Genomic DNA, 25,939 nt, shown 5'->3' with positions numbered 1-25,939 from the left:
ACATAGTCGAAGATTGAGTCAACCATTCAAAAACCGCTGGATTGCTGGTCAAGACACGACAACACTGGGAGCTTAGGCCTCTCGAAATGACCCCTGCTGCCATGGCCCCTTACTCTTCTGCGACCGCTGCCTGCGCCAGAAATATTTAGGTCTCTGCCACTCCCCTGTGCAGGGCCTGGCACTTCTCCATTTGACATACTGTTAGATCAAATAAATAAATAAAAAGGAAATTAAAACACCCCAAAAAAGTCTGTAATTTTCGCACTTTACCACACAACTGCTAATAAGCCCTTTTTTCCCCCACTAATACACACAAAAAAGGGCTTTAGAACATATAACTGCACCGCTGAACGCCAAATATATTTTTATTTTGCCACTAATTAGTGATGAGCTGCAGGGGCAATATTCAAATTCGCGATATTTCGCGAATATTTGGGTGAATATTCGCCATATATTCGAGAATTCACGAATTTGTGATCTGCAGGCATTATTTTCTTGATTGCAAAAATTTGCATAAAAATTTGCATAAAAATTTGCATACACTCTTATTTAAGAACAAACGAATATTCGTGATTGCGAATATATTTTGCCATATTCTGAATATTCGCAAATTCTCAAAATGCTGATATTCGCGATTAAAATTCGCAATTCGAATATTCGTGATCAACACTGCCACTAATACACGACAAAAAGAGCTTTAGAACATATAACTGCACCGCTGAACGGCAAATATATTTTTATTTTGCCACTAATACACGACAAAAAGGGCTTTAGAACATATAACTGCACCACTGAACGGCAAATAGGTCCTTATTTTTTTCCACCTATACACACCACAGAAGGCTTTAGAACATATAACTGCACCACTGAATGGCAAATAGGCCCTTATTTTTTTCTGCTTATAAACGCCACAAAAGGCTTTAGAACATATAACTGCACCGCTAAACGGCAAGAATATTTTTATTTTGCCACTAATACACAACAAAAAGTGCTTTAGAACATATAACTGCACCGCTGAACGGGAAATATATTTAAAGGATAACTGTCGTATTTATAAATTTTTTGGAGTATTGGATTGTGGTGATTAATATCACCTTGGTGGCCCTATTTAAACTTTTCACTGTGTATTCAATTACCCCTTAATTCCACATTTTTGTTCCCTGTACTGCCTATTTTTACCTCTGCGTAATATACAGGGAGTGCAGAATTATTAGGCAAGTTGTATTTTTGAGGATTAATTTTATTATTGAACAACAACCATGTTCTCAATGAACCCAAAAAACTCATTAATATCAAAGCTGAATATTTTTGGAAGTAGTTTTTAGTTTGTTTTTAGTTTTAGCTATTTTAGGGGGATATCTGTGTGTGCAGGTGACTATTACTGTGCATAATTATTAGGCAACTTAACAAAAAACAAATATATACCCATTTCAATTATTTATTTTTACCAGTAAAACCAATATAACATCTCAACATTCACAAATATACCTTTCTGACAAACAAAACAAACAAAACAAAATCAGTGACCAATATAGCCACCTTTCTTTGCAAGGACACTCAAAAGCCTGCCATCCATGGATTCTGTCAGTGTTTTGATCTGTTCACCATCAACATTGCGTGCAGCAGCAACCACAGCCTCCCAGACACTGTTCAGAGAGGTGTACTGTTTTCCCTCCTTGTAAATCTCACATTTGATGATGGACCACAGGTTCTCAATGGGGTTCAGATCAGGTGAACAAGGAGGCCATGTCATTAGATTTTCTTCTTTTATACCCTTTTGTCATGGTCTTACCTTCTCACTGTTCTCCTTCGTTTGACATGTGCTGGCGGCCATCTTGGTTTCTGGGTTTCTTGTAGCCTCCCACCCTGCGGCTTCTCCTTCCCACTGGGAGGAGCTGGATGCCTAGCTCATATATATAGGAGGTCTGTGGCTTCAGTTCCTTGCTTGGTCCTCCTGTGTTCACATGCTTCTAAGACTGCTGCTGCTTCTGGTTCCTGATCCTGGCCTCGTCTGACTACCCCGTTGGTTCCTGATCCTGGCTTCGTCTGACTACCCTGCTGCTTCCTGATCCAGGCTTCGTCTGACTACCCTTCTGGTTCCTGACCTCTGTCTACGCAAGACCCTGCTTCGGTTTAGCCATCCGTTTGGACTTTTGCTTACAGCTTGATTTTCAATAAAGCCTTCTTATTTCCACTTATCTCTTGTTGTACGTCTGGTTCATGGTTCCATGACATTAGGACCAAGCCATGAATTTTGACGGTACAGGGCCATCCTCGCTACCTACGCTGGTTGCCAGACTTGATCAGCAGGATCACCTGTTGGGTCGGTTCGCTGTGGCGTTGCAAACCCTGCTTGAACGCACGGCTCATTTCGCTTCCGTTGCCGATGGGTCGGTTGTCGCTCCTGGGCCCGCTCTTACTGCCGCTCCGGTTGTTGCGCCAGAGTCTACCCCGACACCTGTTGCTGAGCCTGCGGTGTCTCGGGGTATGACCGGTTCTGCCCCCCTTCCACAGCGCTTTGGGGGAGAGCCAACTCAGTGCCGAGGTTTCCTTAACCAGGTGGGCATTTATTTCGAGTTGCTGCCACATGCCTTTCCTACTGAGAGATCAAAGGTGGGCTTCTTGATCTCGCTGCTCTCGGACAAGGCCTTGGCCTGGGCCAGCCCTTTATGGGAGAACAACAATCCGGTGGTTGCCGAGTTTTCCGGTTTTGTTGCTTCTCTTCGGAAGGTATTCGATGTGCCGGCTCGTGCTGCCTCTGCTGCGAAGCTCCTTATGTCCATCAGACAGGGTTCACGATCCGTAGCTGAATACGCCATTCAGTTTCGTACCCTGGCAGCAGAGGTGGGCTGGAATAATGAGGCTCTGGTCGCTGCTTTCTCTCATGGTCTTTCGGATGCCTTGAAGGATGAGGTTGCAGCTAAGGACCTACCAGTGGAGCTCGAGTCTCTTATTTCTTTCCTGATTTTGATTGACACCAGACTCAGGGAGAGACCTTCCTTTAAGAGAGCCTGCGGAGGTCTTCTAACAGATTGGCGCCTACGTTTGCTGTCCCACCCGTGCCTCCCTCTCCTCCCACGCCTCCTGGGGATGACTCGTCTGGGGGTGAACCCATGCAGCCGGGGTTTGCACGCCTGTCCGAGGGGGAGAGGGTACTCCGGAGACGCGAGGGCCGATGCATGTACTGTGGTCTCGGTGGGCATTTTCGGTTGGCATGTCCGAACCGTCCGGGAAACGCTCGCACCTGAGATCCTGTCGGGGGCAGATCTTGGGTGGAGTCTCCTCGTCCCCAGTTTCCCGTGTTGACAAACCACTGATCACTGTTGTCCTCTCCTGGGTCGGGGGCTCGGTGACGACCCAGGCGTTGGTGGACTCTGGTGCTGGTGGTTTGTTCATTGATAGTGTGTTCGCTGCCGCCAATTCCATTCCTCTGCAGCCTCGAGGTTCCCCACTGGCTCTTGAGGCGATAGACGGCAGACCCCTTCTGCCACCACACGTGACTCATGAGACCCTTCCAGTGGGGATAGCCATTGGTGCCGTTCACAGAGAGTCGGGATAGCCATTGGTGCCGTTCACAGAGAGTCGGTCTGTCTCCAGGTGATTTCGACTCCACACTACTCGGTGGTCTTGGGGTACCCCTGGCTCCAGAAGCATAATCCGACTTTCGATTGGAGATCGGCCGAGATCCTCTCGTGGTCACCGCAGTGTGGGGCTAGTTGCATCCATGGGCCTGTCAAGTTGCTGTGTACTTCCTCGGACTCTCTGTTGCCTCCTGAATACGAAGAGTACCGGGATGTATTCGATAAGGTGCGCGCGGTTGCCCTACCTCCGCACCGCCCATACGATTGTGCCATAGAGTTACAATCTGGTGCCGTTCCTCCTCGTGGCAAAGTCTATCCACTGTCGGTAGCGGAGAATGAGGCCATGGAGGAGTACGTGAGGGAGGCGCTTTCACGCGGACACATTCGCAAATCCTCGTCCCCGGCAGGGGCTGGATTTTTCTTTGTGAAAAAGAAGGGCGGTGAGTTGAGGCCTTGCATCGATTACAGGGGTCTCAATCGCATCACGATCAAGAACGCTTACCCGATACCCTTGATTTCCGAGCTGTTCGATCGCCTCAAAGGGGCCACGGTCTTTACCAAACTCGACCTGAGGGCGGCATATAACCTGGTAAGGATCAAGGCGGGCGATGAGTGGAAGACCGCGTTTAACACCAGGACCGGTCATTATGAATCCTTGGTTATGCCCTTTGGGTTGTGCAATGCGCCCGCAGTCTTCCAGGAATTCATTAACGATGTTTTCCGTGACCTGTTGCAGCAGTGTGTGGTGGTCTATTTGGATGACATCTTGGTATATTCTGAATCCATGGAGGCCCACATTATGGATGTCAGACGAGTGTTGCAACGGTTACGAGAGAACAGGCTGTTCGGTAAGCTTGAGAAATGCGAATTTCACCGATCCCAGGTAACCTTCTTAGGTTACATCATTTCCGCTGAGGGGTTCTCCATGGATCCTGAGAAGGTTTCGGCTGTCTTACAGTGGCCCCAGCCCAGTGGTCTCCGTGCCCTGCAGCGCTTTTTGGGCTTCGCCAATTATTATCGGAAGTTCATCAGGGACTTTTCTATGCTAGCCAAGCCTCTTACGGATCTGACCAGGAAGGGCAGTAATTTCCAGGTCTGGCCGCTCGAGGCCATCCGAGCTTTTGAGGCTCTAAAGTCCGCCTTTGTGTCGGCTCCGATTCTGTCACATCCCAACCCTGGGTTGCCCTTTGTCCTCGAAGTGGACGCGTCTGAGACGGGAGTAGGCTCCCTTCTGTCTCAGCGTAGAACACCAGAGGGTCCTCTGCTTCCTTGTGGGTTTTACTCCCGGAAACTGTCTTCCGCGGAGTGCAACTATCAGATTGGTGACAGGGAGTTATTGGCCATCGTGCAGGCCCTTAAAGAATGGAGGCACTTGCTCGAGGGTTCGGTGGTTCCGGTTCTCATCCTGACGGACCACAAGAATCTGACCTACCTTTCTGAGGCCAAGAGATTGACACCACGTCAGGCCAGATGGGCTCTGTTCTTGTCACGTTTTAATTACGTGGTCTCCTACCTACCCGGTTCCAAGAACATCAGAGCGGATGCCTTATCTCGGCAGTACTCCGAGCTGTCCGGGGAGGAGTCGATTCCGACTTCGGTCATACCTCCGAATCAGATCCTGGCCGCCATTCGCACCAGCCTGACCTCTCCCCTGGGTGAGCAGATTTTGGCGGCTCAATCTGGTGCTCCCTCTGGGAGACCCAACGGCAGGTGTTTTGTGCCTGAGGAGTTGCGCACTCGGTTGTTGCGAACCTACCATAACTCCAAGGCCGCGGGGCATCCTGGAAAGAATCAGCTGTCCTGGGCTGTTTCACGTCTGTTCTGGTGGCCTTCTCTACGTTCCGACATCGCCGCATATGTAGCGGCATGCTCCGTTTGTGCCCAGAGTAAGTCCCCTCGGCACCTTCCGTTGGGCCTTTTGCAACCCATAGCCACCGGGGAGCGCCCATGGTCACACCTGGGGATGGATTTCATTGTGGACCTCCCTGCATCCCGAGGCCATACGGTCATTCTCATGATTGTGGATCGGTTTTCCAAAATGTGCCACTGTGTTCCTCTCAAGAAGTTACCCTCTGCACAAGAGTTGGCCACGATTTTCGCCAGGGAGGTTTTCCGGTTGCACGGTTTGCCCAAGGAGATTGTGTCGGATCGGGGGAGTCAGTTTGTGTCCAGGTTCTGGCGCGCCTTTTGCTCCCAGTTGGGGATTCATCTCTCTTTCTCCTCGGCCTACCACCCTCAGTCCAATGGGGCCGCAGAACGATCCAATCAGGCCTTGGAGCAATTCCTTCGTTGCTATGTCTCCGATCACCAAGACAATTGGGTTGACCTCCTGCCTTGGGCTGAGTTTGCCAGGAACACGGCGGTGAACTCTTCCTCTGGGACGTCTCCCTTCATGGCCAATTATGGGTTCCAACCTGCCGTGTTACCGGAGGTATTCTCTCCCCAGGATATTCCGGCTGTGGAGGATCACCTTTCCGTCCTACGTGCTTCTTGGGTACAGATCCAGAGGTCCCTTGAGGTCTCTGTGCAGCGCCAGAGACTCCAGGCTGATCGCAGACGAGCGCCCGCTCCTTCCTACCAGGTCGGAGACCGTGTATGGTTGTCCACCCGCAACCAGAACCTTCGAGGGCCCACTCCCAAGCTGGCGCCTCGCTTTGTTGGTCCCTTCCGAGTGCTTCGCAGGGTAAACCCGGTAGCCTATGCCCTTGCGCTTCCTCCTGGCATGCGGATCTCCAACGTGTTTCATGTCTCCCTGTTGAAGCCATTGGTGTGTAATCGTTTCACTTCCTCGGTTCCTCGGCCCCGTCCGGTCCAAGTGGGCAATCGTGAGGAATACGAGGTGAGCAATATCCTGGACTCACGCCTGGTCCGCGGTCGGTTGCAGTTTTTGGTCCATTGGCGTGGTTATGGTCCAGAGGAGCGTTCCTGGGTTCCCTCCGCTGATGTCCATGCTCCTGCTTTGCTCCGAGCCTTCCACGCACGCTTCCCTCAGAAACCGTTCCTTACTCCGCGGAGGAGGGGCTCTTGAGGGGGAGGTACTGTCATGGTCTTACCTTCTCACTGTTCTCCTTCGTTTGACATGTGCTGGCGGCCATCTTGGTTTCTGGGTTTCTTGTAGCCTCCCACCCTGCGGCTTCTCCTTCCCACTGGGAGGAGCTGGATGCCTAGCTCATATATATAGGAGGTCTGTGGCTTCAGTTCCTTGCTTGGTCCTCCTGTGTTCACATGCTTCTAAGACTGCTGCTGCTTCTGGTTCCTGATCCTGGCATCGTCTGACTACCCCGTTGGTTCCTGATCCTGGCTTCGTCTGACTACCCTGCTGGTTCCTGATCCAGGCTTCGTCTGACTACCCTTCTGGTTCCTGACCTCTGTCTTTGCAAGACCCTGCTTCGGTTTAGCCATCCGTTTGGACTTTTGCTTACAGCTTGATTTTCAATAAAGCCTTCTTATTTCCACTTATCTCTTGTTGTACGTCTGGTTCATGGTTCCATGACACCTTTCTTGCCAGCCACGCTGTGGAGTACTTGGACGCGTGTGATGGAGCATTGTCCTGCATGAAAATCATGTTTTTCTTGAAGGATGCAGACTTCTTCCTGTACCACTGCTTGAAGAAGGTGTCTTCCAGAAACTGGCAGTAGGACTGGGAGTTGAGCTTGATTCCATCCTCAACCCGAAAAGGCCCCACAAGCTCATCTTTGATGATACCAGCCCAAACCAGTACTCCACCTCCACCTTGCTGGCGTCTGAGTCGGACTGGAGCTCTCTGCCCTTTACCAATCCAGCCATCTGGCCCATCAAGACTCTCATTTCATCAGTCCATAAAACCTTAGAAAAATCAGTCTTGAGATATTTCTTGGCCCAGTCTTGACGTTCAGCTTGTGTGTCTTGTTCAGTGGTGGTCGTCTTTCAGCCTTTCTTACCTTGGCCATGTCTCTGAGTATTGCACACCTTGTGCTTTTGGGCACTCCAGTGATGTTGCAGCTCTGAAATATGGCCAAACTGGTGGCAAGTGGCATCTTGGCAGCTGCACGCTTGACTTTTCTCAGTTCATGGGCAGTTATTTTGCGCCTTGGTTTTTCCACACGCTTCTTGCGACCCTGTTGACTATTTTGAATGAAACGCTTGATTGTTCGATGATCACGCTTCAGAAGCTTTGCAATTTTAAGAGTGCTGCATCCCTCTGCAAGATATCTCACTATTTTTGACTTTTCTGAGCCTGTCAAGTCCTTCTTTTGACCCATTTTGCCAAAGGAAAGGAAATAATTATGCACACCTGATATAGGGTGCTGATGTCATTAGACCACACCCCTTCTCATTACAGAGATGCACATCACCTAATATGCTTAATTGGTAGTAGGCTTTCGAGCCTATACAGCTTGGAGTAAGACAACATGCATAAAGAGGATGATGTGGTCAAAATACTCATTTGCCTAATAATTCTGCACTCCCTGTAGGGTTGCTAGGCATGGTCCATCTATCTGTTGATAGACGGAGCATGTGGCGTGCAGGCTCACATTACTGACAGCCAGGGACTGTAAGTAAATGATTAAAGCCATGTCCTCCCCAGCAGCTGATAACAGTACCTGGGCTGTGTGAACTTCTCCCTGTGCCTGCACTTGGCAGACGCTCCCTCACTCAGCAGAGCCAGAGGATGTAGGGTCGAAGCAGCGCAGACAAGAGAAGGGAGATCTGCCATCTGCTCAGTGTATAAATGAAAGGAACATGTGGTAAGAGGACCCCTTTGTTCTGCAGGAGATTAACTCTTTAGGGGGAGGGCTCTGGTTACTGACACTTTTGGAGGGGCTATTGTTACTGGCTAGTGAGGGCAGGCGGGATTAGCCTCAGGGTGAGGGCAGTGGCGGCCATCTTAACTGAATAGTGAAATTGCAGTTTTATGCAGACTGGTTGCTAAGGGCTGAATCTTATTAACCTGCTCACGACCGCCGTACGCAGGATTGCGTCTTCTCGGCGGTCGTGCAGCTCTGGGTGGACGCGCCGGTGCGTCCTCTCGCAAGACGCGAGATTTCCGGGGAAGCCGGCCCGCGCATGCGCATCGCGGGCCGGCAAATCTCAAAGAAGAAGTTCGTCATCAACCTGCCGGCCACGATCATTGGCTGGCAGGTTGATGATTTTCAAAAAAAAACAGAAGCCACATAACCCATCATATTAGTAAATATGATGGGGTTATATGGCTGCTGTGCTCCTCTGCTCCATCTTTTGGTTGGTTGGTTCCAGCAGAGGAGCAGAGGAGCACACATCACTGTGAGTACCCACTACACCACACTTAGCCCCCAGATCACCTCCCAGCACCCAATTAACCCTTTGATCACCCCTTCTTGCCCCTGTCAATCACTAGTGAAAAGGAAAAAAGTGATCAGTGCAAACTGTCACTTTTTTTTTTTTCACTGGTATTGACCGTTAGGTTTTAGGTATAGTTTAGGCCCCTTGGTTAGGTAGTTTAGCGATCAGTTAGCGCCCAGCCCACCGCAAAGCAGTCCGTTATTCGCTGATTAGCGTATCGCTAATCAGCATTTGTACTTTTATAGTATCTGAAAGTGATCAAAACTGATCACAGTCAGATCTATAATTGTATTAGTGTCACTTTAGTTCGCCCTCCACCCAAAACGCAGTGTTTGCCCGATCAGGCCTGATCGGTCGCCCACCCGTGCGTTCGCCCACGCCCGCCCCACCGCAGTGACAAAAAAATTATTATTTTTTGATCACTGCACATTCACTTTACACGCACTGCGGCGATAAAAAAAAACAGTTTTGATATTTTTTATCAACCGCAGCAGCCTCCGGTACTTCGCTGGCCTCCCCTTTGTAAGACAGGCTTGCTTTTTTTTTCTTGGGTAGTCTCAGGGAATACCCCTAAATTTAGTTGCCCAAATGTCTAACGGGGTATTCTTCTGAAGAGGCCTACAGGCTTCTGACCGTCGGATGAGGAATGGGAACCCTCATCTGACGAATCTAGCGGGTCAGAATACGAACCTGTAGAAAGCAGTGGCTCTCTGACCCAAAGTTCGGACGAGGAGGCTGAGGTCCCTGATAGCACCAGGCGTACCCGGCCCCGTGTCGCTAGACCGCAGGTTGCGCAGTATCCGCTTCAAGAGCAGCAGAGTGGGGTTGGTGCTGTCAGATTACGTGGTGGGGCATACACCAGCAGCCCAGCCCTTCCTGGACCTAGTACCAGCACTGCCGTACAACCTGGTGAAGTGGCGAGCACCAGAAGGGCAGTTGAAGCTGGTACGGTGGCACGAGCAGTAGTGACCCCGTCGCAGGCACCGCAAAGACGTGCCCGTAGAACCCCTAGAATCCCTGAGGTGCTGGCAAACCCTGATTGGCAGTCCCCAACTTCAGCCGCACCTGTAGTTTTCCCTTTCACTGCCCAGTCTGGAGTTCGGGTTGAGACAGCTCAGATCGGTTCGGCCCTGGGATTTTTTGAGCTGTTCTTGACTGCGGAGCTCTTGGACTTAGTCGTGGCCGAAACAAATCGGTATGCCACACAATTTATATCCGCCAACCCGGGAAGCTCTTTCCGGTGGAAACCAGTCCAAGTTTCCGAAATTAAAACTTTTCTGGGCCTCCTCCTCAACATGGGTCTAACTAAAAAGCATGAATTGCAGGACATATTGGTCCACGAACCCAATTCATCACATGCCCATGTTCTCTGCTGCTATGTCCAGGACACAATTTGAGACCATCCTGCGTTTCCTGCACTTTAGTGATAACAGCACCTCCCGTCCCAGAGGCCACCCTGCTTTTGACTGGCTCCACAAAATTCGGCCCCTCATAGACCATTTCAACCTGAAATTTGCAGATTTGTATACCCCTGAGCAAAACATCTGCGTAGACGAGTCCCTGATACATTTTACCGGGCGCCTTGGCTTCAAACAATACATTCCAAGCAAGCGTGCCCGGTATGGGGTCAAATTGTATAAGCTCTGTGAAAGGGCCACAGGCTATACCCACAAATTTCGGATCTATGAGGGAAAAGATCAGACCCTGGAGCAGGTCGGTTGCCCTGACTACCTGGGGAGCAGTGGGAAGACAGTTTGGGACTTGGTGTCACCCTTATTCGGCAAAGGGGTACCATCTTTATGTGGACAATTTTTACACAAGTGTGGCCATCTTTAGGCATTTGTTTCTAGAACGGATTGGCGCCTGTGGTACCGCGCAACAAGCGTGACGTTTACATGCTCTCCTCCATTCACGCAGACACGACAATCCAAATTGAGCGAGCAACCCGTGTCATTGAAAAGCCCCTCTCAGTCCACGACTATAACCTTCACATGGGAGGGGTGGACTTCAATGACCAGATGTTGGCTCCGTATTTTGTGTCCCGCAGAACCAGACGCTGGTATAAGAAGGTGTCTGTATATTTAATTCAATTGGCTCTGTACAATAGTTTTGTTCTCTACGGTAAGGCTGGGAGAACTGGATCCTTCCTCAAATTTCAGGAAGAGATCATCGCGAACCTCCTGTACCCAGGAGGTTCTGTGGCCCCATCCACCAGTGTAGTTAGCCGTCTACACGAGCGACATTTCCCCAGTGTCGTTCCTGGTACCTCAAACCGACCGCCACCCCGAAAAAAATGTCGTGTCTGTAGCAGGAGTGGAATAAGGCGTGACACCCGCTATTTCTGTCCTGACTGTCCTGACCACCCTGCCCTATGCTTTGGAGAGTGTTTCCGGAAGTACCACTCACAGGTACACTATTAGCATAGGGATCATCTCACCAGGACAGGCACACAGGGCTATTAGGGCCCATTCACTCACACAGCTGCTGCAAATGTCTCCTTTCACATGGGACAAAGTGCATAACGCACTTCGCCACATCTTTGGGCGATTTGCGCTTTGCACATTGACCCATGGGGAAGGAGAGGTTTGTTCTATAAAGGTTAAAAAAAAAACACCAGTAAGCAAACAGGTTAATGTTTAGTTCAAAAAGTTAAAGTTTATGTATTCTGTTCCAAAGTTAATAAAATTATTGCGTTGTGGCCTGGTTTTTTTTACCTTCCAGGTGGACCAACCGATCTACTAGCTGCAGCACTGATGTGCATTCTGACAGAAGCATTGTGCTGCTGTCAGATTACACGCAAGTCAGTGTATGCGGCGCTGCAGGACGAGATTTGCCAGGGCAGTATAACTACCCCACAAGTGACCCCATTTTGGAAAGAAGACACCCCAAGGTATTCCGTGAGGGGCATGCCGAGTTCTTAGAATTTTTTATTTTTTTTGGCAAGTTAGTGGAATATGAGACATTGTAAGGAAAAAATAAAATAAAAAAATCATCATTTTCCGCTAACTTGTGACAAAAAATAAAAAATTCTAGGAACTCGCCATGCCCCTCACGGAATACCTGACCAGTGCTGGAAAAACAGCCTGACTTGTATTCCATGTCCCCACAAGACTACCCCCCCCCCTATGTTTGTCTATATTTGGCTCAAGGGAACCCAAATAACTCAAATTCTGCATTTAATCCTTTTGGGGTCAACGTATCAAACTCGAATATCCTCTGAGATTCCTGTCTGGACATCCGAATAATCAGGTTTCCTCTTCTTTTTGGATGGTGTACCTTTTTTATAGCCATGAAACGAAGAGAGGTTGGATCACAGTTGTGGAAGACCTTGAAGTGTTTGGAGAGGGAATGTAATTCATCTCCCTTCAAAATCTTCAAGACGTATTCCCTCACTCTCTTCTTCAAAGGCCTTTTAGTTCTGCCTACATATTGTTTACAACATGGACATTCGAGGAGATAAATCACATTTTGGGAATTGCATGTTAATGTTTCCCTAATTTCGATCTCAAAGTCATTTTGGGTAGATTTAACTTTTGCAGTTTTTTGGGGGAAGGACATGTTTTTGCAGTTTAGACACCTCCCACATCTAAAGAACCCCTTGGGAGTCATCCACAAGGGACCCATGGTGGTCTTTTGTTGTTTAATAGTGGGAGCTACTTTCGATGCTAAACTATTGTCTTTAGTATATGTTATTCGAGGGGATTCTGTGAGAAAAGGGCCCAGAAATGTGTCCTCTAATAAAAACTGCCAGTATTTTCTGACAATTCTTTCTACCTGCTTATGTTGCGTATGAAATGGTAGAATGAGTCTTAAAATGTAATTACGTTCCATGGCTTCTTTTCCTCTAAAAAACAAATCCCTTTCCATACCCCTTACCTTATCCATAGCCTCCATAATAATTGTAGGTGGGTATTCCTTCTCCAAAAATTGATCCCTTAGTGTTTCAGCCTCCACTTCAAACTGGTCACTCTGTGTACAATTACGCCTCAACCTCCTAAATTGGCTGACAGGTATATTGGTGAACCATCTAGGCAGATGACAACTTGAAACCCTAATGTAGCTATTCCTAGCGAGCGAATAGAATAGAAAATCAAAAAAACTAAAATATACGGGGAAAAACAAACAGGAAAATAGCAAAACAACAAACACCAATCCCAATGTGGGGAGCCTAGAAAATGGGGAAAGCGTAAGGATAAGGGATCATGCCAACATCCCAACCTCCAATAGATTTTAGGCTTTAGCTTCTCCTCTTTTTTAGTTGGGACTCCCCCACACCACAGGGTCAAAAAATCACGCACCCCTTCCCCCCCACGTTGACAAACACAAAATCCAACACAGAGGTACCACAATACACGACAGCACGATTACAACTTAAGACACCGACAAGTGACACACAGGAGACACTCACCACAAAGAATAGAGGGCAACTATCAGGGTCCATCCACTTATTGGAACAGATCACCATTGAATCAAATGTCCCACATTATAACGCATAAAAAAGACACAGAGAGGGAGACACTCACGGAAAAAGACACAACCCCTATGCACACAGGACACATCGAAGATAATTAATATAAGTAAAAAAAACTTCACGGAAGCACAGGTTTCACTGCAAAATAAGGGACTAAAATTTGCACCCACTAAATCAATTGACAAATTTTCAATGTACATTGGGATAGAGAAGTTTATCAGGAAATTATGCCTGAAAAAGTATTTTCTTAAGAACCCCGTATCTACAAATGACCCAGTAAACATCGACCCTATAAGATATCCCCACACTACTCTAAGAGAGAGATCAAAGAAATTTCCCAGGAAGGAAATAAGCAATAAAATGATGGCCTTTAGGGTTAATGTGGAGAGAGAATTGAGACAAATGAAACCTAGGAATAGAAACAATCTCAGTAGAAAGGAAATTGAGGAGATCCAACAGCTGCAGAAGACACATGGCATTACTATACGCCCTGCAGACAAAGGTGGAGCCATGGTAATCCTGGACACAGAGGCATACCGAGTCGAGTGCCTTAGACAGTTGAACGATGAAGGTACATATAAGAAATTGAGAGGAGACCCGATGGAGGATTTTTTCCAAGTACTTACTGAGTTTAGCTGGAAGGGAGTAGAGGAAGGTTTTTTATTAGAACAGGAGGCTCGTTTTATATTTGGTACAGATAAGAGGATTCCGGATTTTTACTGTATTCCCAAGATTCACAAGGATTTAAAAGCTCCCCCCGGTAGACCGATTGTATCGGGAATTGAATCCCTTTCGGTGAATCTGTCGCAATATATAGATGAGTGGCTTCAACCAGTAGTCAAAAAAGTCCCATCATATATCAAAGATACATCAGATATAATCAAGACTATAGAATTGCTCAAATGGGAGGAACACTGGATCATTGGCACCTTAGAGGTTAGTTTGTTATACACAATTATTGAACACACTAAGGGCCTTGAGGCTTTGAATAGCCAACTCATGAAGAACAGTGGATTAGAAGAAGCGCAGATAAGTTTCATTGTAGAGGCCGCTCAGTTCATTTTGTTACATAATTATTTCATGTTTGAGGATCGTTTTTTTCTTCAATTGACGGGTACGGCCATGGGCACCAGATTTTCCCCCCAGTTATGCCAACCTTTTTTTGGCCCAATGGGAGGATGATACCATCCGTTCTAGGCTGGGGACGAGTCTGGTGCTCTGGCGTCGATACATCAACGACGTGTTTTTTATCTGGCAGAGTGATCAGAAATCATTGGATATGTTTTTAATTTATATTAATCAGAACGATAGGAATTTGATATTAGCTATGGAGAGGCCACGTTTCTGGACATTAATTTGAGGATTGCGGGGCCCCAAATCATCTGTAGCACCCACTTCAAAACGGTCCCTAGGAATAGCTACATTAGGTTCTCAAGTTGTCATCTGCCTAGATGGCTCACCAATATACCTGTCAGACAATTTAGGAGGTTGAGGCGTAATTGTACACAGAGTGACCAGTTTGAAGTGGAGGCCGAAACACTAAGGGATCAATTTTTGGAGAAGAAATACCCACCTACAATTATTATGGAGGCTATGGATAAGGTAAGGGGTGTGGAAAGGGATTTGTTTTTTAAAGGAAAAGAGGCCACGGAACGTAATGAAATTCTAAGACTCATTCTACCATTTCATACGCAACATAAGCAGGTAGAGAGAATTGTCAGAAAATACTGGCATTTTTTATTAGAGGACACATTTCTGGGCCCTTTTCTCACAGAATCCCCTCGAATAACATATACTAAAGCCAATAGTTTAGCATCGAAAGTAGCTCCCACTATTAAACAACAAAAGACCACCATGGGTCCCTTGTGGATGACTCCCAAGGGGTTCTTTAAATGTGGGAGGTGTCTAAACTGCAAAAACACGTCCTTCCCCCAAAAAACTACAAAAGTTAAATCTACCCAAAATGACTTTGAGATCGAGATTAGGGAAACATTAACATGCGATTCCCAAAATGTGATTTATCTCCTTGAATGTCCGTGCCGTAAACAATATGTAGGCAGAACTAAAAGGCCTTTGAAGAAGAGAGTGAGGGAATACGTTTTAAAGATTTTGAAGGGAGATGAATTACATTCCCTCTCCAAACACTTCAAGGTCCTCCACAACTGTGATCCAACCTCTCTTCGTTTCATGGCTATAGAAAAGGTACACCATCCAAAAAGAGGAGGGAACCCGATTTTTCGGATGTCCAGACAGGAATCTCAGAGGATATTCAAGTTTGATACGTTGGCCCCAAAAGCATTAAATGCAGAATTGGAGTTATTTGGGTTCCTTTGAGCCAAATATAGACAAACATGGGGGGAGCAGTCTTGTGGGGACATGGAATACAAGTCAGGCTGTTTTTGCAGCACTTGGATCCCCCTTGGATCCCCTCTCCCTGCTCGACTATCCCTCCAGGCACATCCGGAACCCATCTCCTGAGCAACATAGTATGGTTCTGGTTGATAATCATGAATTACAAGTCATTTTAATGTGATTAAGTAAAGGAATTCTAATAAATGCAAAAACGCACAAATAACACACCTGTGTTTTTTATAGTAATGTGTGTTTTTCAAAATATTTTATATAGATTCATTTATTAACTAAGATTCAGTAGGAAGGCCATGGAAAACGCACTGGCGGTATAAAAAACGCATGGATAACGCTAGTAGCGTTTTTCTTTGGATTTTGATATGAAGCAGGGTCGTTGTTTTTAGGCCTATTAGTGCTAATAAAAGGTATGAATGTATTGCTATGTGTAAGTTGGACCTAATGAATACCGCATTTGGGACTGAAACCCTTTCATGACGAAGGGTCATTGACGCCCCAGTGTCCAGGTCAAAATTTACAAAATTTACAAACTGACATGCGTCACTTTATGTGGTAATAGCTTTGGAACACTTTTATTTATCCAAGCAATTCTGATATTGTTTTCTCATGACACATTGTACTTCATGATAGTCATAAATTTGAGTCAATATATTTCACCTTTATTTATGAAAAAATCCCAAATTTCTAAAAAAAAATATGAAAAATTCTCAATTTTCTAAATTTCATTTTCTCTGCTTCTAAAACAGAAAGTTATACCTAATACAATATTTATTACTTAACATTTCCCATATGTCTACTTTATGTTGTCATCATTTTGGAAATGTCATTTAATTTTTTTAGGATGTTAGAAGGTTTAGAAGTTTAGAAGCAATTCTTAAAATTTTTAAGGAAATTTCCAAATCATACTTTTTAAGGACCAGTTCAGGTCTGAAGTCACTTTGTGAGGCTTACATAGTGGAAACCGCCCATAAATTATCCCTTTGTAGAAACTACACCCCTCAAGTTACTCAAAACTGATTTTACAAACGTTGTTAACCCTTTAGGTGTTCCACAAGAATTAAAGGAAAATGGAGATGACATTTCTAAATTTTACTTTTTTGGCAGACTTTCCATTTTATTACATTTTTTTTCTGTAACACATTGAGGGTTAACAGCGAAACAAAACTCAATATATATTACGCAGATTCTGCGGTTTACAGAAACACCCCACTTGTGGTCGTAAACTGATGTAAGGGTGCGCCTGAATTGCCCCTGACTTCACTACTCCACCAGAGGAAAGCGGCTGGACATAAAGGCAAATTAAATGTGGCTTTTATGGTGTATTGAATACACTGTATTCCCATGCAGCTCTTCCACCACAAAAAAGTGTATATGTTCAATCTTCCTTTTTTCATCCTCCTCCTCGATCATATCGACATGCTTATTAGACTGCTCTCGCTCCTATTTTTTTAGAGGGTCAGCTCAGCATCAGACCCTCAACCATAATTTTTTTCAATGGTCAGCTCAGAAGCAAGCCCTCAACCATAATTTTTTCCATGGTCAGATCAGCAGCAGGCACTCACCCATAATATTTTAGAGAATCAGATCACCAGCAGACTCTCAACCACAATTCAATGGTCAGCTCAACAGCAGGCCCTCAACCATAATTTTTTTGATGGCCAGCTCAGCAGCAGGCTCTCACCCCTAATGTTTTAGATGGTTAGCTCAGCAGCAGGGTCACCAGCAGGCCCGTGCTCCTTATGTTTTTGAGGGTCACCAGCAGGCCAGCAATCATAATTTTTTCAAGGATGTGTATGATGCCCTCCTTTATGTGTAATAAAGGGTGTATTGGAGTGTCGGTTCCTTGCACTTTTTGGCAGCCCTTTCACTTAGTGCATAGGCTTTATGAGTTTAGGAGTCCCACTATCTAAACTATTGTACCACAATATTAATGAGGCCCCCCTTTATGTGATATATAAGTTGTATCGGAGTGCCTCTTCCTTGCAATTTTTTGCAGCACTTGCGCTTTATATACAAGTAAATATACAGGAAAGAATGTTTCCTAACAATTTTTCTTCTACAATCGATTTCTATCTTCGGTTTTGTGCGTATTATTGTCAGTCTGTAAAATTGGCGTACTACTCGGACAACATCGTTCCCACCAGTGACCTGGGAGTCCAAGATGCATCCAGACATCCCCACCCATGCTGTTACCGAACCATTTCAGTGGTGTTCCCATAAATTTCTGACCTTTTCATGTGAACCAGACACCCTCCCCTCTTCAGAGCAGGGGGTGCCTGGTTTAATACTCGGGTTCTACTATTAACTTCCATTGTGCCCGGGTGCTCCTGAGTTTTTCTACTCGAGCACCCAAGCACTTTGGTGCTCGATCAACACTAATGGTCATCTTTACCTATGAAGACACAAGCGGCAATAGCAAAGAATCCCTTTGACAACGATCATTAGCACTTGATTACTAAGCAAGTTTATGTCAGCATTTGGTAACTAGGATGAGAAAATCAAAAGTAAAGATTGCAACTTAATGAGGTTGTCTAATAAGGCACCCTCTTTTTAAACAGGAGCTGGCCCAACCTCATCTTTCCATACCGTGTAATATTACATGCCATTCATTAATGGCTGCTTATGTATTTCTTGGACAGGCAGGGTCCACCCAAGCAACAGCCATTTGCTGTGAATGTCTCTCTGCTCTGGCTTATTGAGTAACAAGTACACTTTAATTCATGACTCCCTATATATTTATTCTACTTACCCAGGTAGTTTTGTGATACATTGAGCTGACAAATGTCAATGTGGACAGAGCCTTTGGGAATCCAGACTACTTCCTCATATCCTTGAGAAAAGGGGGAAGGAGACAAGGAATAAGCTGTAAGACAGATGTTGAACATAATGCTCATTTAAACACATCACTTACATTCATGCAGCAGAAGATTTCTCACTGATACCATACATACAGTCATTAATATATTCATGAACTTGACAAGCATTGAAATAGGCTGTTCTTAACTATGTTTTCTCAATGCTGGTGAACTGATGACACAACATCCAATATATATGAACACTTTGGTTGTTCAAGATATTAAATCTAAAACTGACTGCGGAAAATTCACAGTATACAAAGGTGTCCACCATCATGTAATAAGCCATCGGATAAATAAACTGGTCCTCAGTTTTATCAAGCCGGTGGTACAGGTCCCCAGCGTCCTCCTGCCTGTCCCAAGCAGGTATGACTGCAATGCTCCACTGCCACTCCACCCTGGCTGCGGCCTTCTCACCTTTTGCTTTCTGCTAGCTCTGCTTCTCCTGCTGAAGCCCATGAGGCACGCTTCCACTCTCTACAGCCCTTATAGGGCTAACTTGAGCACCTTTGTCCTCCCCAGCCAATGGCTGTGCACCTTAGAAACTATTGCTTAGGCAGCTTCTTATAAGGAAAGTTAAATACCCTAACGCTCTTGTTTCCAGGAAAGGTGTGCTAGTTGTGTTCTTTGCTCTCCTATCTCTAGGACTCATGTCTGACTCTGGATTTGACCCTTCTTGACCTGACCTTTGGCTGATTTTCATACTGACTAAGCTATCTGCAATAGAGTCTAGATCCCTGTATAGGTAAATGCTGAAGACCAGGGGGTCCACTTTGACAATACTCTTAAGGGTAGCCCCAAGTTGATTTTGTTCAATAGACACAGCAGATCCACATCCGCTGTGTAACACTGTGGAAGTTAAGTTGCTGCCAGAGAAATGTTATTCATTTCTCTCACTGAGGCTAACATTCATGTTTGGCCAAGTTAAGGATACATTTTGTGGTGGACTTCGATGAATAGGGTGTTTGGCTGAATGCTGTCTAACGTGTATGCCAAGTTTAAAGTGGATCTCTGTTAGTGTATGTCCATGTATATACTACTCAAAATTGCCTGAAATCCTAGAATCTGAATAGTCTGGTGTCTAATGAAAATGAGTGGTGTACCTGGGCTTATTCACACTGGGATTAATTCCATCTCTGTTCTAATATTTACAACACTAAAATATGTTCTCCTGTATATATTTTTTTGAAAACTATAATATATTTTTAAAAAACATTTTACAAAGCAAAAATACTAAAACTTTTATGACGAGCCAAGACATGATTATGATTCTGACTAGAAAGGTGAAACAGACATCTATTAAAACTGATTTGAAACCCCAAATCTTATATGTAGCTTTGTCCAGACTAACTGATGAGCAAGTACAAACCTAATCCAATAGAGAGCACAGAAAAGACAAAAACAGTGTAAGGAAAGACAATACAGAATACATTTTCTGAAATGTATCCAGTTTGTTATTGATTGATGTAGCTAGATATTCCAAATGTTGAACCTCAGAAACTCTAGAAAGTAGTTCTTACCTTGAAGGGAGTGACTCCCATCTCCAGTGAAGAGCAATGAGGCACTTCAAAGCAGTCAGATTTAGTTTGGGAACCAGGACTACCTCATGTTATATGCAGATGATATTATGATTTCTTGTACCAACATACAATCCTCATGTAAAAATGTAAAGCAGGCAATCTATGAGTATTCTAATGCCTCTTCGCATAAATTTAAATGAATGTAAATGCCAACTTTTTCCAGTTAACATCCCTTTGGAATTAAGAAAGTACATTCAAGAGCATTGTGCATTTTCATGGGCCATAAGTGGAATAAAATACTTAGAAATAACAATTGCAGATAGACCTTCAAGAAAATTAATATCAATAAGTCAAAACTTCCACTGGCAGTTAAAACTGATCTTGAGATTTGGATGGGATGTATGCAGATCAAGCTCTGCTCCAAAGTCCTCTTGATTAGGCACTTCTTCACAACAGCAACACACTGGGGTTCCCAAGCATTGATGGAGGTACCCTAGTACACGGGCTATCCGGTCCATTGACCGATACCATCATAGAAGGGGCAGCAGTTCTATAACAAAGAGATTTTCACTAGTGTAAAACTTTCACTTTTATTGATGATCATTAAAACTTACCCAGATTGTGCCCATAAAAAGCAATTGACAATAAGGCTGGGCGGGACAAGGAAAGGAAAAATATCTTACCCTCACACTTGCCCTATCGAACTACAAGCCCTGCCTAGCAAAACGGAATGACCACCCCGATAGGGGCAATCCCATGTCAGGAACCTCCTGGTAGGCCCTATGTCCCTGACAAGGGATAGATAACGCTACCCGAGAAGAGACCTATTATGACTACAGTCGAACAGTAATGTCATTGGTCAATGCATGTCATGCCTTGCTCAGACGGTGTGCGGAGGTCTGTCAGATTGGCAGCACGTGTCTAACCTTTTGTTTGTTTTGGAATCATGCTGGATCCGCCTTCCTTCAGGTGCTCTGGGTGGGGTCATTGGCTTAAATTGCCTTCAATCCCAGAGGGCCGTTCGGGTTATAGATTTCAGTCTGGCCTTGGATTCAAGGAAGGAAGGATTGTCTGTTCCAGCTCAGATAAGTTTGTTTTCTGTTTGTGTTGTTTGCGGTCTAGGCTATTTGTGTGTCTTCTGCCCCTTCTCCCCTTTCACCATCTCAGGGATTCTAGGGTGTTTACAGTCCAGGCACGAGGACACTTCATTCCTACCATCAAGGTCTGAATGTGGGCTTAGCAGCATAGGGAGAGAAGTCAGGGATGTGCTAGGAGGTGACCTGTCCACAGCATCTAGCCTAGACACTTGTGTATTTGGTTGTCTGTGTATCTGAGTTCCTGTATACAGGGAGTGCAGAATTATTAGGCAAGTTGTATTTTTGAGGATTAACTTTATTATTGAACAACAACCATGTTCTCAATGAACCCAAAAAACTCATTAATATCAAAGCTGAATATTTTTGGAAGTAGTTTTTAGTTTGTTTTTAGTTTTAGCTATTTTAGGGGGATATATGTGTGTGCAGGTGACTATTACTGTGCATAATTATTAGGCAACTTAACAAAAAACAAATATATACCCATTTCAATTATTTATTTTTACCAGTGAAACCAATATAACATCTCAACATTCACAAATATACATTTCTGACATTCAAAAACAAAACAAAAACAAATCAGTGACCAATATAGCCACCTTTTTTTGCAAGGACACTCAAAAGCCTGCCATCCATGGATTCTGTCAGTGTTTTGATCTGTTCACCATCAACATTGCGTGCAGCAGCAACCACAGCCTCCCAGACACTGTTCAGAGAGGTGTACTGTTTTCCCTCCTTGTTACGGTAATCTCACATTTGATGATGGACCACAGGTTCTCAATGGGGTTCAGATCAGGTGAACAAGGAGGCCATGTCATTAGATTTTCTTCTTTTATACCCTTTCTTGCCAGCCATGCTGTGGAGTACTTGGACGCGTGTGATGGAGCATTGTCCTGCATGAAAACCATGTTTTTCTTGAAGGATGCAGACTTCTTCCTGTACCACTGCTTGAAGAAGGTGTCTTCCAGAAACTGGCAGTAGGACTGGGAGTTGAGCTTGACTCCATCCTCAACCCGAAAAGGCCCCACAAGCTCATCTTTGATGATACCAGCCCAAACCAGTACTCCACCTCCACCTTGCTGGCGTCTGAGTCGGACTGGAGCTCTCTGCCCTTTACCAATCCAGCCACGGGCCTATCCATCTGGCCCATCAAGACTCACTCTCATTTCATCAGTCCATAAAACCTTAGAAAAATCATTCTTGAGATATTTCTTGGCCCAGTCTTGACGTTTCAGCTTGTGTGTCTTGTTCAGTGGTGGTCGTCTTTCAGCCTTTCTTACCTTGGCCATGCCTCTGAGTATTGCACACCTTGTGCTTTTGGGCACTCCAGTGATGTTGCAGCTTTGAAATATGGCCAAACTGGTGGCAAGTGGCATCTTGGCAGCTGCACGCTTGACTTTTCTCAGTTCATGGGCAGTTATTTTGCGCCTTTCCACATGCTTCTTGCGACCTATTTTCCACATGCTTCTTGCGACCCTGTTGACCATTTTGAATGAAACGCTTGATTGTTCGATGATCACGCTTCAGAAGCTTTGCAATTTTAAGAGTGCTGCATCCCTCTGCAAGATATCTCACTATTTTTGACTTTTCTGAGCCTGTCAAGTCCTTCTTTTGACCCATTTTGCCAAAGGAAAGGAAGTTGCGTAATAATTATGCACACCTGATATAGGGTGTTGATGTCATTAGACCACACCCCTTCTCATTACAGAGATGCACATCACCTAATATGCTTAATTGGTAGTAGGCTTTCGAGCCTATACAGTTTAGAGTAAGACAACAAGTATAAAGAAGATGATGTGGTCAAAATACTCATTTGCCTAATAATTCTGCACTCCCTGTATATAAAGTGCTGTGTGCTCAAAGGTAGAGGGAAAAAAAGGTATATCTTACCTCGGCCTAGATGGTAGTTTGAAGTCCGGGTAGGTACCGCTTACCTGACAATTAGAGTGAGCGCGGTTCTGTGCTGTTGAGACCAGACGCTAGGATCGCGTGGTCTATGGTAGACTTTCAGTTTCCGGTAAGCTGTCTGTATCCCAGGGCACCCGCGTCTCACGTGGTCTGTGACGTACCTCTAACTTGAAGGCTGTAGCGAGGTATCACGGGAACTGACGTGCTCCTGGTCCGTAGCTGTAGTTAAATCTTGCGGGAACTTTGCTCTACGGTGTCTGTATATGAAGTTTTTTTCTTTCTTTGGAGCGCTCCAAATATTAGAATAGAGTGTTTACAGGTTTTATATCATCTGTATCCTCTATGTAAAGGCCTTGGTAAAAGTAGGAGTTGTCAGCTTAGTCACGCCAGACGCGTTTCGGGGTCCTCTTACTGCTTCCTCGGTGGCTGCCACTGAGGAAGATATACCTTTTTTCCCTCTACCTCTGAGCACACAGCACTTTATATATACACTAAACCAAGTCGTGATCAAGGACATTTCTTGGAATCAAATTCTACTCATAGTGCTCATTATTTGTGGACAACATCGAAACTAATCAAATCAAACGATAAGCACCTCTTTTCATATAGACATTATTGAGTGAAAGGACACATCTTCTGTTGATCTTGTTTTTTTCAACCTAAGAAATTATATACAAGAAGAACTTTTTCCTTGGGTCCATTAGATTATTGAATTCTATAAGTCTGAATCATTTTATAAATTAATACTGCTGCTGTAATCTTTCATTTTATATTTATTTTTTTGAATGTGTTTTATATATACATATTAGGATGTATTTTTAACATGCTTTTATTATTATTATTTTTTTTTTGTTGAATCAAATTGTGTGATCACTTACCGTATTACTATTTTATTCATATTATTATTTGATCCATATTATCCCATGCATACAGAGTGCCAGTCCTACATATCCATTCATTTTTATACTTTTTTCTGTATGGGTGATACAGTATTCTTGGCCTAGAGCACCTGGTCCCTATCTGCACAGGAGTGAGCTATTCCTATCATCTCTTTTCTATATGTATCCATCATACCTTGTTACCACTGTGCAGGCTGGTGGTGATGGTGTAATGGTGTGGGGGAAATTTTCTGGGCACACTTTAGGCCCCTTAGTGCAAATTGGCCATCATTTAAATGCCACGGGCTACCTGAGCAGTTCTGAAGGCAAAAGGGGGTCCATTAGTATGGTCTTCCTAATAATTCTTTAGGTGAGTGTATATGATGATGATGTATAGTCTTGTGTACACGCAGTCTTACCCTTCGGGCCTCGATGCGCTTAGCTGACTAATTCAACAGGGAGGAAAAAAAGAAGGCATGACACTTTGCCATGGGCCACAAAGGCCTAGAGAATAAGGCACCTATTCCAGAGACCAATTTCCTAGCACTTATCAAATGGAGAGTCAAGAAAAGGGGAGGGAGGTAGGGGGATCTCAAGGTTCAAAGGATTCAGACGAGATATAGAAAATGTGAAGAAAACTATTTAATAAACGTGGGGAAAAAGTATCTTTAAAATAAAAGAACATTACCAACCGTGATTTTATAGACTAAGATTTAAGAAACCCCCCAAAATTATATAAACCAAATAAGTGTTATATAGGAAGATCAAACGCCTGTTTGAAAAGTAAGGTTTTCAGTGCACGTCTGAATGAGAGAAGACTGGAAATCATTTTCAGGGCCTGAGGTAGGTGGTTCCAAAATCTGTCCCCTTGAGCCGAAAAGTATCTACCTCCACGTCTGATCTTGTTAACTTGCGGGATGTTAAAACTCACAGAGTTACTAGACCTCTATGTCCTCAACCTGGTGAATTTACTTCACAGGTACAAGGGCCCCACTCCATGGAATACCCTATGCATGAAGCTTCCAATCTTGAACATCACCCGTTGTTGGACGGGGAGCCAGTGCAAGGCATTAAGAGAGGGAGTGATATGCTCTCAGCGGGCAACACCCGTTAGGAGCCTTGCTGCAGCATTCTGCACAAGTTGAAGTCTATGCAAGTTCTTCTTAGGGAGTCCCATGTACAAGGCATTACAATAGTCCAACCGACTGCTGATCGCTGATATGCTTCTAAATAAACACATGGCATCCAAGTTTGATCACGAGTGTAAAAAAGGAGCACATACTGTCAGGATCCGCAGACTTAGGTTCAGGAGGGGAGCCTGCAGGGTCACACTGGACCTCCTTCTGTCAGCACTCCTTCCTCAAACTAATCAATCTAAGGCTACTTTCACACTCACGTTTTGTGCGGATCTGTCAGTGCAACTATCTGCATCCGTTCAGAATGGATCAGTTTGCATTATCTTTAACATAGCCAAGATGGATCCGTGTTGAACACCATGAAAGTCAAAGTAGGATGGATCAGTTTTCTATTGTGCCAGATTGTGTCAGTGAAAGTGGCTCAGTTTCATTAGACGGACACCAAAACGCTGCACGGAGCGTTTTGGTGTCCGTCTCCAAAGCGAAATGGAGACTGAACTGATGCAAACTGATGCATTCTGAGCAGATCGTTTTCCATTCAGAATGCATTAGAATGCAAACTGATCCATTTTGGACATCTTGTGAGAGCCCTGAACAGACCTCACAAATGGAAAGCCAAAACGAGAGTGTGAAAGTAGACTTAGCTGCTGCCACTCGTCATCTCAGGCTGACGAGACACCTCGCATTACATAACACCTAAGTACATGCTACAACTGCTAGCATTCACAGGGTTAATAACTCAATCTAGGTAACCCTTCTTCTACAGTCATGGAATCGTTAGAACACAAGAAGGCTCTTATTAAAGTGGAGTTTTAATATAAAAAAGGA

General features: G+C 45.0%; 1 protein-coding gene across 1 annotated transcript in view; it reads right to left on the bottom strand.

Annotated features, from left to right (window-relative positions):
- LOC122927119 (A disintegrin and metalloproteinase with thrombospondin motifs 6-like) overlaps positions 1–25,939 on the bottom strand; it is a 419,427-nt gene that overhangs the window by 263,513 nt on the left and 129,975 nt on the right. The window contains exon 3 of the mRNA XM_044278704.1: positions 18,470–18,550. Within this exon, the coding sequence (XP_044134639.1) occupies positions 18,470–18,550 (81 nt within the window). The remainder of the gene's footprint in view (positions 1–18,469; positions 18,551–25,939) is intronic.

This window comes from Bufo gargarizans, chromosome 1, assembly GCF_014858855.1.
Source record: "Bufo gargarizans isolate SCDJY-AF-19 chromosome 1, ASM1485885v1, whole genome shotgun sequence".
Lineage (NCBI taxonomy): Eukaryota > Metazoa > Chordata > Amphibia > Anura > Bufonidae > Bufo > Bufo gargarizans.
This window is presented reverse-complemented; position numbering and strand designations above follow the sequence as displayed.